The sequence below is a fragment of the Balaenoptera ricei genome, chromosome 16 (assembly GCF_028023285.1).
Source record: "Balaenoptera ricei isolate mBalRic1 chromosome 16, mBalRic1.hap2, whole genome shotgun sequence".
NCBI classification, from domain to species: domain Eukaryota; kingdom Metazoa; phylum Chordata; class Mammalia; order Artiodactyla; family Balaenopteridae; genus Balaenoptera; species Balaenoptera ricei.
This window is the reverse complement of record NC_082654.1, coordinates 27,720,901-27,738,495: the sequence shown is the minus strand read 5'-3', so window position 1 is coordinate 27,738,495 and position 17,595 is coordinate 27,720,901. Positions and strand designations below refer to the sequence as shown.

Here is a 17,595-nt window from a genome sequence, read left to right as displayed (position 1 = left end):
TGTTACATAATGTATTTTTTTTTTTTTTTAATTTTTTAAAAAAATTTTTTTTTTTTTTTTTTTTTTTAGTTTATTTATCTATTTAATTTTGGCTGTGTTGGGTCTTCGTTTCTGTGCGAGAGCTTTCTCTAGTTGGGGCAAGCGGGGGCCACTCTTCATCGCGGTGCGCGGGCCTCTCATTGTCGCAGCCTCTCGTTGCGGAGCACAAGCTCCAGACGCGCAGGCTCAGTAGTTGTGGCTCACGGGCCTAGTTGCTCCGCGGCATGTGGGATCTTCCCAGACCAGGGCTTGAACCCGTGTCCCCTGCATTAGCAGGCAGATTCTCAACCACTGCGCCACCAGGGAAGCCCTACATAATGTATTTTAATTTAAAATTTGTTGTTGATAGTTACCATTTCAACATAACTAGTTGTGACTTTAATAAGGGTATGACTATCAGGTTTGAGCTTCATCATAAAATGGCATTTTGAGAAGCTAATGAAATATTATGTTATTTGGTAGTATCAGGAAAAAGGGTACAGACTTGACTGGTGGGTATCAAACATCCTACTGGAATGTCCTGTTCTTAATTTTCTCATCCCCCTAGCCACCCAGGCAAGCAGCCGCAATTTATCCCTATCTGTGATGATAGAATTTTACTTGTCCGGGATATATGGATAGATAACACTTAATACTTTAATTGCTATCCTACTGATATTACCATGCTCTTTCTACTTTTATCAGTTTTATTAAAGAAAGAGTATGACCAAGCAAATGCCCAGCAACGTCAATTTACCCTAGTAAGTGCACTTTACATCTAGGAGATTTGGAATACACTCTTTTCTATCACGGTGAACCTTAAACACTGTCAGCATGTTCAGTTATTTATACTCTTCAGCTCTGGGAGGGCTGGGAAACATCGTTTTCCCTTTTTCTTCATCCTCTTAAGGTATCAACACTGGGAATCTGTCCACCTACTTAGCTCATTCAAGAAACAGTGGTTTGTGGTCATTTTAGATCAGTAGTAGTACACTTTGGGCAAAAGGCTTTGTTTGGATCATAGACTATGACTTCTTCCTTTTAAAAATGAGCGAAGGCCTCGCCTCCACCCCAGGCTCACGCGAGCTGGGTGTTTCCTGTCTCTCTCAGTCCGGGTTTGGAGACTCCAGTGTCCTCCGGCTTTTCATGGAAGAGATGTCAGGAGAAAGTGTGGTGAGCTCAGCAGTACCAGTGGCTGCGACCCGCACCACTTCGTTCAAGGGCACGAGCCCCAGCTCCAAGTACGTGAAGCTGAACGTGGGTGGAGTCCTGTACTACACCACCATGCAGACGCTGACCAAGCAGGACACTATGCTGAAGGCCGTGTTCAGCAGGTGCATAGAGGTGCTCACGGACAGTGAAGGCTGGATCCTCATAGACCGGTGTGGGAAGCTCTATGGTACGATACTCAATTACCTTTGTGACGGGGCGGTCCTCTTGCCCGAGAGCCGCCGGGAGATTGAGGAGCTGCAGGCAGAAGCCAAGTACTACCTGGTCCAGGGCCTGGTGGAAGAGTGCCAGGTAGCCCTGCGAAACAAAGATACTTATGAGCCTTTCTGCAGAGTTCCTGTTATCACCTCATCCAAGGAAGAACAGAAACTTATAGTGACTTCAAATAAGCCAGCCGTGAAGTTGCCCTACAACAGAAGTAACAACAAATACTCGTATACCAGCAATTCTGACAACGGTATGTTGAAGAACATCGAACTGTTTGATAAGCTGTCTCTGTGCTTTAATGGAAGGGTCCTGTTCATAAAGGATGTCATTGGGGATGAAATCTGCTGCTGGTCCTTCTACAGCCAGGGCCGCAAGATCGCTGAAGTCTGCTGTACCTCTATCGTCTACGCCACGGAGAAGAAACAGACCAAGGTAGAGTTCCCCGAAGCCCGGATCTATGAGGAGACCCTGAATATTTTGCTGTCTGAGGCCCAGGATGGCCGGGGACCTGACAGCGCGCTCCTGGAGGCCACAGGTGGGGTGGCCGGTTGCTCCCACCACCTGGACGAGGACGAGGGCGAGGAGCAGGAGCGGATCTACATTGCCCAGATCTGTTGAAGGGGCAGGCCTGTTGTCCCTTTGGCTGATCTGTGGTCTGGTGCTTGTTGGGATCCCGCAAGGTCTGACCAAGGGCAGAGATGCCCCTTCCCCTGCCCTCCTTGTTGACCCACTCCATCCCGGGAAGGCCGCCTGGCCTGCTCACAGGCATAGTGCACAAACCACTGCCCGGTGGACTCCATTCCTTCCTCCTCGGCCTTGTGCCCCGTTAAGCGAGGCTTACTGCCCCCAGCGGATGCCCTGCCCTTTGCTTAGAAGAAATTAAACACGGCCCCAGACTCTGTTCTGGCGTCCAGACAGGACCACCGCTCACACCAGCAGCCTCAGGATGGCTTTCCTGCTGTCAGTGTAGCTGTCATCTGGAAATCCCTTCCTGTCTCTGCCTCTGATTCTTACACAGTGTGGAGTGGCCTTTGGCGAGCAGACCGAGAGGACATGCAGGTCCCTTTGGGTCCAGTCAGTGTGTGTGTTCATGTTAGTTTAAGGGACGTGTGCGACTGTGGATGAGGATGTGTGTCCGTGGGGCCTGGGTGGCCCGTGCTGGATCCCTGCTGTCTGCACGGTGCTTGTGTGGGATGGATGTTCTTGGTTACCTACCTCCCTGTCTCCTCCGCGTCCATGACGCACAGAGGGAGTGGTGACGAATGTGGGTGGTTGAGACTAGGCTGGTAGAGTAGTTCCAAGGAGATCCGGTTGTGTGTTAAGGTATGGATGGGCTTTTTTTTCATATATAAATTTATTTTATTTGTTCATTTTTGGCTGTGTTGGGTCTTCATTGCTGTGCGCGGGCTTTCTCTAGTTGCGGCGAGCAGGGGCTGCTCTTCGTTGTGGTGTGCAGGCTTCTCATTGCGGTGGCTTCTCTTGTTGCAGAGCACAGGCTCTAGGCGTGCGGGCTTCAGTAGCTGTGGCATGCAGGCTTAGTAGTTGTGGCGCACTGGATCTTCCCGGACCAGGGCTCGAACCCGTGTCCCCTGCATTGGCAGGCGGATTCTTAACCACTGCGCCACCAGGGAAGCCCAGGATGGGTTTTGTCTGCTGTTCGAGGGAAACGTTACTGTTTTATGCCAAAGGTATTAATACAGGCAGCCTTTGATACAGTGTGTTCCAAAAAAACAAGTTTATATTTTGAAATGGTTTTTACAGCTCAGACTTTGTACATCCTGCCCTACTTGTGACAGTTGTATGCCTTTATTTTGTATCCAGCAACAAAGCCTACAATAAAACTTTAAAACAATCATGACCGAACCTAAAAATCATGTATCAGGTAGATGCTTTTTAAACTGTTGTGTGGGAAACTTTCATATTAGGCCATTTGGATTTTATTAAGTGCTAAGGATGGGAGGGAGGGGGCTTAAATAATGTTTTGTAAATATTTTATACAGTTTAAGTTTTAAACACCAACCCTGCTCTTTGGGTTGAACTTTTTAGAAAATTAAAGTGAATATCAGTTGTGATGTTTTCTGTAGGAATGGGAAAGCCATCATGTAAGTTCTGTTTTTTAAATGTTTACGTGAAGAGTAACTTTGTGGAACAGTCTGATTAGCTGGGGCTTCTACGCCTTATGACCAAACGTTTCTGGCCGTCTCTCTACTTTCACATTTCCTCCAACTTTGCACTTGTAGTTTGTAGTCTTTGCTTCCCTGGGATATGAACAAGTTCCTGAAACATTCCATGGTGCGTGATACTGTTAGTTGCATACAGCCGTGAGCTGACAATGACAAAGTGTTGGCTGGTCCAAGCTCTGTTATCAGACATATTTTACAAGGAACTGATTTCTTATGTGAGCACTAAGGGCAAACAAAAGTCAATATTTGTATTTAAGAACCATCCAAGTAAAACACTGGCCTAAGATTTGGTAAAGAGTAAAGTTTTATTACACTGTAATAGCTTACAATGGAAAAAGCAGAACAGCTTTGGGTCCCTCGTAATGAGGTTTTTTTCAAATAAGTCATCTTATTGTGGTGGCTGGGGGCCTGTGCCCACGATGGTTCCATGGTTCCGGGTCTCGCCTCTCCATTGTCCTCCTGCAGTGGCTTAGTGGGGCAGTCGCTGTGCAGGTACCCCTGCCCTCCCTCTGGAATGTGTGCTCTCTAGGTCTCCACCCAGAGTCATTGTAACATGTGTGTGTCACTAACCTTTCTGTCTCTTTGTGCCATGGAAAAAAATGCTATGAGCTTCAGAAGTAGTCATTGTATGTTGTACAAGCATCTGTGGACTTATATAAAATAAAAGTTATATAATGCTTCTACTTAAAAAAAAAAAGAGCAAACTGAGACCCAAAGAGGTCATGTGACTTGTTCAGGGTTACAGTTGATGACAGCCTGGATTAGAGCCCACATTTCCCTAATCAGAGCCTTGTTGGTTCCCTTTTGACTCTTTTTGTTTTGTTTGTGGTTGAGCTTGTGTTTCTTCCACTGGATGTGATTGATAGATGAAGGGTGTGTGTGTGTGTGTTTAATTAGTGCTTCTATGACTTCTTTTCTTTTTTTTTAAATAATTATGCTACTTTATAATTCTTTATTTTATTTATTTTTATTTCTGGCTGTGTTGGGTCTTCGTTTCTGTGCGAGGGCTTTCTCCAGTTGCAGCAAGCGGGGGCCACTCTTCATTGCGGTGTGTGGGCCCCTCACTATCGTGGCCTCCCCCGTTGCGGAGCACAGACTCCAGACGCGCAGGCTCAGTAGTTGTGGCTCACGGGCCTAGTTGCTCCGCGGCATGTGGGATCTTCCCAGACCAGGGCTCGAACCCGTGTCCCCTGCATTGGCAGGCAGACTCTCAACCACTGTGCCACCAGGGAAGCCCATGACTTCTTTAAGAAAGCTTTTTCTACCCTAAGGTTATGAAAATAGTCTCATATTTTCCACTAGAAGCTTGATAGTTTTGCCTTTCACATTTAGAATGTTAGTCTCTCTAGAATTGATCTTTGTGTTTGTGAGGAAGGAATTTCATTTCATTTTTTTCCATGTGGATTTCCAATGTCCCCCAGCATCATCTACTGGAAGAATATGTATTCTCCACTGATCTGCAGAGCTACCTCCATCATAAATCATGTCCTTACATGCATTGGTCTGATTTTGGATTCATTATTCTGTATATTTTTCTATTTATCCCTGTATCAGTACCATGCAGCTTTATTCACATAGCTTTATAATAAGCCTTGATATATAGAAGTTAACTATTGATAGAGATCAAAATATGGAGTTTTAAAAATATTTTTTTGTTGTTGTTGTTGTTGTTGTTGTTTTTAATTAATTAATTAATTTATTTTTGGCTGTGTTGGGTCTTCGTTTCTGTGCGAGGGCTTTCTCTAGTTGCGGCAAGTGGGGGCCACTCTTCATCACGGTGCGCAGGCCTCTCACTATCGCGGCCTCTCTTGTTGCGGAGCACAGGCTCCAGACGCGCAGGCTCAGTTATTGTGGCTCACGGGCCTAGTTGCTCCGCGGCATGTGGGATCTTCCCAGACCAGGGCTCGAACCCGTGTCCCCTGCATTGGCAGGCAGACTCTCAACCACTGTGCCACCAGGGAAGCCCATGACTTCTTTAAGAAAGCTTTTTCTACCCTAAGGTTATGAAAATAGTCTCATATTTTCCACTAGAAGCTTGATAGTTTTGCCTTTCACATTTAGAATGTTAGTCTCTCTAGAATTGATCTTTGTGTTTGTGAGGAAGGAATTTCATTTCATTTTTTTCCATGTGGATTTCCAATGTCCCCCAGCATCATCTACTGGAAGAATATGTATTCTCCACTGATCTGCAGAGCTACCTCCATCATAAATCATGTCCTTACATGCATTGGTCTGATTTTGGATTCATTATTCTGTATATTTTTCTATTTATCCCTGTATCAGTACCATGCAGCTTTATTCACATAGCTTTATAATAAGCCTTGATATATAGAAGTTAACTATTGATAGAGATCAAAATATGGAGTTTTAAAAATATTTTTTTTTTGTTGTTGTTGTTGTTGTTGTTTTTAATTAATTAATTAATTTATTTTTGGCTGTGTTGGGTCTTCGTTTCTGTGCGAGGGCTTTCTCTAGTTGCGGCAAGTGGGGGCCACTCTTCATCACGGTGCGCAGGCCTCTCACTATCGCGGCCTCTCTTGTTGCGGAGCACAGGCTCCAGACGCGCAGGCTCAGTTATTGTGGCTCACGGGCCTAGTTGCTCCGCGGCATGTGGGATCTTCCCAGACCAGGGCTCGAATCCATGTCCCCTGCATTGGCAGGCAGACTCTCAACCACTGCGCCACCAGGGAAGCCCCAAAATATTTGTTTTTGAATATGTAAAACATGCAACACAGTACAAAACTCAAAAAGTAAAAAAGGGTATATATCAGAAAATCTCTTTACCCATCTTTGTAGCATTTATTTTCCCTCCCCAGAGGCCACCACTTTTTCTTGTTTCTTGGAGATTAGTTTAAATTAGATTCTATAAGGAGTTTTCTAGGACTCACCTAGAAGACACCTACCATGTATTAAATACTAAAATTTGAAAACCTTTGGTAGGGAAGATGGCTTTTTTTTTTTTTTGATTATTTTTTTGGTTTTGTTTTGTTTTGTTTTTTAAATGTTAAGAGGCAATGGTGTATAATGAAAGAGCACTCTCTTGAGCCAGATGGTTTAATAACCATTTGACCCTTAGACAAATGCTGGAGTTTCTTAGCCCTTGGTTCTGTTTCCTGTCTATACTTTCTTCCTATTTCTCATCTTGTAAAATAGGGGTAATGATAAACCACGCGTCCTACCTCATGAAGTCATTGTAGGGAGTAAATCTAACAACATTGTTTTTCAGTTTTGATGTCCATATGATAATTTTTCATAAATGAGCTTTTTTTTTTTTTTTAATTTGGCTGCGCCAGGTCTTAGTTGTGGCACGTGGGATGTTCATTGCCGAGTGCAGGATCTTTGTTGCAACATGCAGGATCTTTTTCTTTTAGTTGCGGCATGTGAACTCTTGGTTGTGGCATGTGGGATCTAGTTCCCTGACCAGGGATTGAACCTGGGCCCCCTGCACTGGGAGCACAGAATCTTAGCCACTGGACCACCAGGGAAGTCCCTAAGTGAGTTTTTTTTTTTTTTTTTTTTTAATTAGAACAAATTTGAAAAGTAGAAAAAATAATTAAAAACAATGAACGAATGAGGGGCCATAACTGCCAACCCCTTTGTTTTATGGAACTCCCAGTCTTCCAGTGGAACAGTTGGTTTGTAGGTGACACATTTGACTGTCTAATATCAGATCAAATGATGGAACCATTTTTTGTGTATGGTGTTAAATAATGTTCTAGTTTCATTTTTTTACATGTAGCTGTCCAGTTTTCCCATCACCATTTACTGAAGAGACTGTCTTTTCTCCATTGTATATTCTTGCCTCTTTTGTCGTAGATTAATTGACCATAGGTGCATCGGTTTCTTTCTGGGCTTTCTGACCTGTTCCATTGATGTATATTTCTGTTTTTGTGCCAGTACCACACTGTTTTGATGACTATAGCTTTGTATATAGTCTGATTCCTCCAGCTCCGTTTTTCTTTCTCAAGATTGCTTTAGCTATTTGGGGTCTTTTGTGTCTCCATACAAATTAAAAATTTTTTTTGATCTAGTTTTGTGAAAAATGCCATTGGTAGTTTGATAGGGATTGCATTGAATCTATAGATTGCCTTGGGTGGTATAGTCATTTTCACAATATTGATTCTTCCAATCCTAGCATATGGTATATCTTTCCATCTGTTTGTGTTGTCTTTGATTTCTTTCATCAGCATCTTACAGTTTTCGGAGTACAGGTCTTTTACCTCCTTAGGTAGGTTTATTCCTAGGTGTTTTATTCTTTTTGTTGCAGTGGTGAATGGAGTTGTTTCCTTAATTTCTCTTTCTGATCTTTAATTGTTAGTGTATAGAAATGCAAGAGATTTCTGTGCATTAATTTTGTATCTTGCAACTTTACCAAATTCATTGATTAGCTCTAGTAGTTTTCTGGTGGTATCTTTAGGATTCTCTATGTATAGTATCATGTCATCTGCAAACAGTGACAGTTTTACTTCTTCTTTTCCAATTTGGATTGCTTTTATTTCTTTTTCTTCTCTGATTGTCGTGGCTAGGACTTCCAAAACTATGTTGAATAAAAGTGGAGAGAGTGGGCATCCTTGTCTTGTTCCTGATCTTAGAGGAAATGCTTTCAGCATTTCACCACTGAGTATGATGTTAGCTGTAGGTTTGTCATATATGGTCTTTATTATGTTGAGGTAGGTTCCCTCTATGCCCACTTTCTGGAGAGTTTTTATCATAAATGGGTGTTGAATTTTGTCAAAAGCTCTTTCTGCATCTACTGAGATGATCATATGGTTTTTATTCTTTAGTTTGTTGATGTGGTGTAGCACACTGATTGATTTGTGAATATTGAAAAGTCCTTGTATTCCTGGGATAAATCCCACATGATTGTGGTGTATGATCCTTTTAATGTATTGTTGGATTCGGATTGCTAGTATTTTGTTGAGGATTTTTGCGTCTGTGTTTATCAGTGATATTGGCCTGTAATTTTCTTTTTTTGTGGTATCTTTGTCTGGTTTTGGTATCAGAGTGATGGTGGCCTCATAGAATGAGTTTGGGAGTATTCCTTCCTCTGCACTTTTTTGGAATAGTTTCAGAAGGATAGGTGTTAACTCTTCTCTAAATGTTTGATAGAATTAGCCTGTGAAGCCATCTGGTCCTGGACGTACGTTTGTTGGGAGGTTTTTTTTTGTTTAAGAGCAAAACCATAATTTATTAGAAGAATATGAAGTAGTTCAAAGAATGAGTACAAACATCAGGTAACTAGGAATAGAGCAAGTTCAGGATATAGGCATGGTTCACTACCTTGTCCAAATGCTTCCTTTGGAATTTTTTTTTTAAATTTAACTTTATTTATTTTTTATACAGCAGGTTCGTATTAGTTATCTGTTTTATACATATTAGTGTATATATGTCAATCCCAATCTCCCAGTTCATCCCACCCCCCCCCCCCCACCCACCACTTTCCCCCCTTGGTGTCCATACGTTTGTTCTCTACACCTGTGTCTCTATTTCTGCCCTGCACATCGGTTCATCTGTACCATTTTTCTAGGTTCCACATATATACATTAATATACAATATTTGTTTTTCTCTTTCTGACTTACTTCACTCTATATGACAGTCTCTAGATCCATCCACGTCTCTACAAATGACCCAATTTCATTCCTTTCTGTGGTTGAGTAATATTCCATTGTATATATGAACCACATCTTCTTTATCCATTCGTCTGTTGATGGGCATTTAGGTTGCTTCCATGACCTGGCTATTGTAAATAGTGCTGCAGTGAACACTGGGGTGCATGTGTCTTTTTAAATTACGGATTTCTCTGGGTATATGCCCAGTAGTGGGATTGCTGGGTCATATAGTAATTCTATTTTTAGTTTTTTAAGGAACCTCCATACTGTTCTCCATAGTAGCTGTATCAATTTACATTCCCACCAACAGTGCAAGAGGGTTCCCTTTTCTCCACACCCTCTCCAGTATTTGTTGTTTGTAGATTTTCTGATGATGCCCATTCTAACTGGTGTGAGGTGATACCTCATTGTAGTTTTGATTTGCATTTCTCTAATAATTAGTGATGTTGAGCATCCTGTCATGTGTTTGTTGGCAATCTGTATATCTTCTTTGGAGAAATGTCTATTTAGGTCTTCTGCCCATTTTTGGATTGGGTTGTTCTTTTAATATTGAGCTGCATGAGCTGCTTATATATTTTGGAGATTAATCCTTTGTTAGTTGCTTTGTTTGCATGTATTTTCTTCCATTCTGAGGGTTGTCTTTTCGTCTTGTTTATGGCTTCCTTTGCTGTGCAAAAGCTTTTAAGTTTCATTAGGTCCCATTTGTTTATTTTTGTTTTTATTTCCATTACTCTAGGAGGTGGATCAAAAAAGATCTTGCTGTGATTTATGTCAAAGAGTGTTCTTCCTATGTTTTCCTCTAAGAGTTTTATAGTGTCCGGTCTTACATTTAGGTCTTTAATCCATTTTGAGTTTATTTTTGTGTATGGTGTTAGGGAGTGTTCTAAGTTCATTCTTTTACATGTAGCTGTCCAGTTTTCCCAGCACCACTTATTGAAGAGGTTGTCTTTTCTCCATTGTATATCCTTTCCTCCTTTGTCATAGATTAGTTGACCAGAGATGCGTGGGTTTATCTCTGGGCTTTCTATCCTGTTCCACTGATCTGTGTTTCTGTTTTTGTGCCAGTACCATATTGACTTGATTACTGTAGCTTTGTAGTATAGTCTGAAGTCAGGGAGTCTGATTTTTCCAGCTCCGTTTTTTTCCCTCAAGACTGCTTTGGCTATTCGGGGTCTTTTGTGTCTCCATACAAATTTTAAGGTTTTTTGTTCCAGTTCTGTAAAAAATGCCACTGGTAATTTGATAGGGATTGCATTGAATCTGTAGATTGCTTTGGGTAGTATAGTCATTTTCACAATATTGATTCTTCCAATCCAAGAACATGGTATATCTCTCCATCTGTTTGTATCATCTTTGATTTCTTTCATGAGTGTCTTATAGTTTTCTGAGTACAGGTCTTTTACCTCCTTAGTTAGGTTTATTCCTAGGTATTCTATTCTTTTTGTTGCAATGGTGAATGGGATTGTTTCCTTAATTTCTTTTTCTGATCTTTCGTTGTTAGTGTATAGGAATGCAAGAGATTTCTGTGCATTAATTTTGTATCTTGCAACTTTACCAAATTCATTGATTAGCTCTAGTAGTTTTCTGGTGGTATCTTTAGGATTCTCTATGTATAGTATCATGTCATCTGCAAACAGTGACAGTTTTATTTCTTCTTTTCCTATTTGGATTCCTTTTATTTCTTTTTCTTCTCTGATTGTCGTGGCTAGGACTTCCAAAACTATGTTGAATAATAGTGGTGAGAGTGGACATCCTTGTCTTGTTCCTGATCTTAGAAGAAATGCTTTCAGTTTTTCACCACTGAGAATGATGTTTGCTGTGGGTTTGTCATAAATGGCCTTTATTATGTTGAGGTAGGTTCCCTCTATGCCCACTTTCTGGAGAGTTTTTATCATAAATGGGTGTTGAATTTTGTCAAAAGCTTTTTTTGCATTTATTGAGATGATCATATGGTTCTTCTTCTTTAATTTGTTCATATGGTGTATCACATTGATTGATTTGCGTATATTAAAGACTCCTTGCATCCCTGGGATAAATCCCACTTGATCATGGTGTATGATCCTTTTAATGTGTTGTTGGATTCTGTTTGCTAGTATTTTGTTGAGGATTTTTGCATCTGTATTCATCAGTGATACTGGCCTGTAATTTTCTTTTTTTGTAATATTTTTGTCTGGTTTTGGTATCAGGGTGATGGTGGCCTCATAGAATGAGATTGGGAGTGTTTCTTCCTCTGCAGTTTTTTGGGAGAGTTTGAGAAGGATGGGTGCTAGCTCTTCTCTAAATGTTTGATAGAATTCACCTGTGAAGCTGTCTGGTCCTGGACTTTCGTTTGTTGGAAGAGTTTTAATCATAGTTTCAATTTCAGTACTTATGATTGGTCTGTTCATATTTTCTGTTTCGTCCTGGTTCAGTCTTGGGAGTCATTCTTAAACACCACCACAAAAATAAACTCAAAATGGATTAAAGACCTATATGTAAGACCGAGTACTATAAAACTCTTAGAGGAAAACATAGGCAGAACACTCTTTGACATAAATTGCAGCAATATCTTTTTCAATTCGTCTTCCAGAGTAATGGAAATAAAAACAAAAATAAACAAATGGGAGCTAATTAAACTCAAAAGCTTTTGCACAGCAAAGGGAACCATAAACAGAATGAAAAGACAACCCACAGAATGGGAGATAATAGTCTCAAACGATGCGACTGACAAGGGATTAGTCTCCAAAATTTACAAACAGCTCATGCGGCTCAATGTCCAAAAAACAACCCAATAAAAAAAAGGGCAGAAGCCCTAAATAGACATTTCTCCAAAGAAGACATACAGATGGTCAGTAGACACATGAAAAAGATGCTTGACATTGCTAATTATTAGAGAAATGCAAATTAAAACTACAATGAAATATCACCTCACACCAGTCAGAATGGCCATCATCAAAAAATCTATTATATAAACAATAAATGATGGAGAGGGTGTGGAGAAAAGGAAACCCTCCTACACTGTTGGTGGGAATGTAAATTGGTACAGCCACTATGGAGAACAATATGGAGGTTCCTTAAAAAACTAAAAATAGAGTTACCATATGATCCAGCAGTCCCACTTCTGGGCATATATCTGGAGAAAAACATGGTCCAAAAGGATACATGCACCCCAGTGTTCATTGTAGTACTGTTTACAAACATGGAAGCAACCTAAATGTTGGTTGACAGATGAATGGATAAAGAAGATGTGGTACATATATACAATGGAATATTACTTAGCTATTGAAAAGAATGAAATAATGCCATTTGCAGCAACATGGATAGACCTGGAGATTATCATACTAAGTGAAGTAAGTCAGACAGAGAAAGACAAGTATCATATGGTAACACTTATATGCAGAATCTAAAAAAAAGATGACACAGATGAACTTATTTTTTTTTTTTAAAATGAGGGAACAAGTGTCAGTCTATATTATAAAAATCAGAAAGCATTAATTTCTTTTTAAAATCAAATTAATTTTAGTAGAAGTTTAATTTTTTTCCCCCTGTACCCCAAAGGATCATCCTGCCTACCTCCTGGCATGTGCACATTGGAAACCAACTGGTCTAACACATAGGAGGAAGATGCCTTATGGTAGAATTGAGTTCTTTGCCTTTTTTCACATTCTCTTCAAATTTCATACATCATTGAAAGGCATTTGAATGAGAAAACTAATCTTTAAAACAAGCATAGCCAGTATAATGCAGACTTCTTATACTGTATATCATGCCCTTCTAAAGCTAAGTATATGCCTTGGAATCTATACCTAGATCTTCCTTTATTCCAATGTTATAGTAAATAAAGACTTTACAGAATATGGACATTGTTTAGCTGGACAAAAGGAGATGTTTCCATTTCAATTCTCTTTGGAAGATTAATATTCTTGTAGGGCTAGGGGTGGAGATTGATGACTAAAGGTACATTATAATTTCTTATTAAAGAAGATGACTCTTTGATAACTTTTTTTTTTTTTTTTTAATTTATTTTTGGCTGTGTTGGGTCTTTGTTGCTGCACGTGGGCTTTCCTCTGGTTGCGGCGAGCAGGGGCTACTCTTTGTTGCGGTGCGCGGGCTTCTCATGCGGTGGCTTCTCTTGTTGCGGAGCACGGGCTCTAGGCGCGCGGGCTTCAGTAGTTGTGGCACGTGGGCTCAGTAGTTGTGGTGCACGGGCTTCGTTGCTCCGCGGCATGTGGGATCTTCCCGACCCAGGGCTCGAACCCGTGTCCCCTGCCTTGGCAGGCGGATTCTTAACCACTGCGCCACCAGAGAAGCCCTGATAACTTATTTTTTTAAGTTTTGGAAATTGGACCTTTCCAGATCTAATTGCCAATGACTGATATAATTAAGCTTTATAAATCACTACATTGTACCTTGGAATGTAGAAGTACATTTAGATCTCTTGTGTATATATAGAATTCTTATCTCTTAAAATCACAGGAAAAGTACCATTTTGAAGTATTCAGTTCGCCTGGCTTGTGGACTTCACTTTGCTTGTATTGGGGACACTAGTTTATTCATAAGATAAGGGTTTTTGTCCTTTTAAATACTCAATTATATATCCGAACGAACTCTTTGGCCAGCCCAGTAGTATCAAAAGTAAAGCTAAAAGCAGGTTCTTCCCCCACTCTCCTCCTCTCTACAAAACACACAGAGATCACAGACTCACTAGTTATGAGTAGAGCATAACTACTTATCTTAGGAACAGACAAGAGAAATAAGGAAGGCCCTAACCTGGAGAGAGTAAGGGTTAAAATTCTTACCACTTTGGACAGGATATAGCACACTCTTGAGAAGAGTTGGTAGGGCTTTGTCCCAGTAGCCTGCAAGTCCCTATAGAGTGCGTGGCTAGACATGTCAGATTAGGGCAGGAATAGCAATTCCACCAGTGAGTTCCAGCAGGTGTGATAGCAATAGCATAGATCTGAATGCGTGTCGGTTCGCAGCAGACTGCCCTGGTGATGAGGCCAGAGCCTGTCTTTTGAGAGGTATTCTGGATGAGTCATGGCTGTTACCAAGAATGCTAAGCCACACATGCACAGATAATTCACCAATCCTATCAGAGTGCATCACAGAAATCCAGCCTTGAGACTCCAATTCCAACAGCATTAGCACCTCAATTCACATTATTGCACTATAATAAAATTACATCATCTTGCTTATAGCCTAGGACCTACTGGCTTCAGCTAATTTAGAAGTCATTGCAAGGTAACAGTTACTTGGGAGTTTAAGCCTTAGAAAGGAGGATTTTCTTGAGGTTCCTACCAGTACTATGGAAAGAAGAAAACAGGGTTAGCGAGAGATGGGCTTTTGTGTACGATTTTAGCCCAGTTTGTTGGTTTCATTTTCATGTGAGAGTCTATCCAGGTTGCCCAGGATTGGAATCCATTTGGTCCTAGTTTCTCTCCTTTTCTGTCAGTACCCTCTGTGCTGCCATCCCCCCTCTCTCAACCACTCCTTTAAGTAGTGTAACTACCCATTTGCTCTAGCTGCCTTTTTTTTTTTTTTTTCTTTTTTTAATTATCATTGTTTTGGAGTTCCTCATTTTCTTGTATGGAAAAGATTCTGAAGAAAAGATCTTGGACTTCCGTGGTGGTGCAGTGGTTAAGAATCCGCTGCCAGGGTTCAGCCTTGGTCCGGGAAGATCCCACATGCTGTGGAGCAACTAAGCCCGTACGCCACAACTACTGAGCCTGCGCTCTAGAGCCTGCAAGCCACAACTACTGAGCCCCCATGCCGCAACTACTGAGCCCCCATGCCGCAACTACTGGAGCCCGCACGCCTAGAGCCCGTGCTCTGCAACAAGAGAAGCCACCCTGGTGAGAAGCCCTCGCACCGCAATGAAGAGTAGCCCCTGCTTGCCGTAACTAGAGAAAGCCCACACGTAGCAATGAAGATCCAACTCAGCCAAAACTAACTAAATAAATAAATTAGAAAAACAAAAACAAAAACAGATCTTGATCCTGTCATTAGTTTTGCTCTTTACATTTGCTGACCCTCTCCTCTTTAGTCTTTAAAAAAAAATGGCTAAAAACCAAATTGTTAAATTGTTATTTCAGAGGTTGAAAGACTAGTGGATTTTTTCTTTAAAAAATGAACTTAAGAAAATGATCCTGCTATGATCCTCAGGTTTGGTTAAATAAATCATCTTTTTCAGTTCACTGCAAACTACAAAATTTATTAAATTATCTCAGCTGTGATTAAAATTAAAATGTGTCTTGTTACATTAATATGTGAAAATTAGTTCAATCCTATAAAAATACTACATATTGTAAATAATCTTTTAGATGCCTTAGGGAACTAAGGGGGAACTTAGTAACATTAGTAACATTTGCATATTTTTTCCTCAAATAGTAATATTTCCATGTTTTGTTTGTAAGCAATAAATATATATACATATTCATGGATATTTATACTATGGGAGAATTTTTTTTTTGGCTGTGCTGCACAGCTTGCAGGATTTTAGGTCCCCATCCAGGGATCAAACCCGTGCCCCTTGCAGTGGAAGCGTGGAGTCCTAACCACTGGACCGCCAGAGAATTCCCACTATGGGAGAAATTTTAATGTATCTTTGTCAGCTGATCAAAGGGCTTAAAAGATCTGAATTTAGTGATTTAAGCTATTAAATTAAAATAAGCGTTTGCATATATGGAGTCCTGTTATAGCAAATACTGGTACAACAAAGGGTTGTTAACAATTGATAGTTTTTTTTGTTTTGTTTTTGTTTCTTCCCTCTCTTTGTTTGCCAAGTGCTATTTAAATTTATTTATTTATTTTTATTTACGGCTGTGTTGGGTCTTCGTTTCTGTGCGAGGGCTTTCTCTAGTTGTGGCAAGCGGGGGCCACTCTTCATCGCGGTGCGCGGACCTCTCACTATCACGGCCTCTCTTGTTGCGGAGCACAGGCTCCAGACGCACAGGCTCAGTAATTGTGGCTCACGGGCCCAGTTGCTCCGTGGCATGTGGGATCTTCCCAGACCAGGGCTCGAACCCGTGTCCCGTGCATTGGCAGGCAGATTCTCAACCACTGCACCACCAGGGAAGCCCCGATAGTTGTTTTTTTTAAAAAAAAAAAAAAAAACACTTTTATGTTCTGACATGATGGTCCTAGTAATGGATATGGTGATCTAGTAGCCAAAATATTCAAAAAGTTTTGTGTCGCCGATTTAGAACAATAAATGCTTTTCTTTGATCTTTTCTATAAATAGGAGTTTTTATAAATACTCAATTTATACTATAAAAGAATTTGAACTGTATGAACTTCTTCAGGATTCTACTACCATGGAAAGCCTTGAATTGAAGGTAAAGATTTTAAAATGGAGGTTACCTAGTATAAAACCCACTACTTAGAGCTCTGGTATTCCTAACAAATGATGTTGGATTACCACAGCAAAGTATGCAGTATAGAACTGTATTCATTCTTGATTGTTCTGCTTGGGACAGGTATTAATGAACAGTTTGCCACAGCTCATAACCATGATGATATTGCTATCTTTTGCTTGGGGAAGTCTGTATAAAACTAAGTCACTGCTATTGGTAGATAGTCTTTAGGTTTCAGGTTTCAGGGTTTTTTTAATTTTTTTTTTTTTTTTATGATGAAAGTTCCTATCAAATTAACTCTTCCCTCAAAAGATTTTAAAATGGATTTTTTATTACTTAAATAAAATTCTTATGTAAATTTTGTTACTTTCTTCATGGGGAAGTCCAGTGTCCTTAAGAATACAATCCTAAGAGAAAGTTGTTACATATTGGAGAAAGGCAGGATGATTGTGTTGTTATGGCAACTCAAATGGAGAAAATGAAAACAGCACAGATAAGCTGCATCCTGTTGTCATAGCAACCATAGTTGTGAAAATGATTAAAGCTGGTCTAGAAAGGATGTACTGCAACCTTAGTCAATCAGAAGTATATAATGTAAGAAAGGACAGGGAGAATTGGTTTTAGACAGAAGTTAAATCCCTCTGGTGCCACAAGTTGCTAGTATCATTGCATATAGACAGATCTCTGTCCTTTCTAATTATATTTCAACTCAGTTTTATTGCCTCAGATCATAATAATGGTAGGAAAGAAAGATAAATACAATAACTATATGAAAAGCTTGTGAATAAAGCTTTTTTGGTAGCACATTTAGAAAGAAATTGAAGTCACAAAATTTTAACTGAAAGTGACTTTAAAAGAACAGTAAAATGTTTTCATTTTCTCCACTTTCCCTTCTCTTTTCCCTCATTTCTTACCCAATGCTTTATTTTCATTCTTTTCTATAATCTCTTTTCTGTATCATTTTAGTCTTAAGTGTTGAACTGCAACATAAACGCCTAATGTCATGGCAATTT

The 17,595-nt window shown here is 40.3% G+C and overlaps 2 protein-coding genes across 5 annotated transcripts in view; both read left to right on the top strand.

Annotated features, from left to right (window-relative positions):
• BTRC (beta-transducin repeat containing E3 ubiquitin protein ligase) overlaps positions 1-17,595 on the top strand; it is a 185,893-nt gene that overhangs the window by 23,550 nt on the left and 144,748 nt on the right. The gene's annotated exons all lie outside the window — the stretch shown is intronic.
• On the top strand, positions 1,066-2,073 carry LOC132350588 (BTB/POZ domain-containing adapter for CUL3-mediated RhoA degradation protein 3-like). The gene has a single exon (XM_059899876.1). The coding sequence runs from the start codon at positions 1,066-1,068 to the stop codon at positions 2,071-2,073; it is 1,008 nt and encodes a 335-aa protein (XP_059755859.1).

What these genes read in the sequence shown, in the direction of transcription:
- LOC132350588 (XM_059899876.1), top strand. Translation starts at nt 1,066, where the DNA reads ATGAGCGAAGGCCTCGCCTCCACCCCAGGCTCACGCGAGCTGGGTGTT.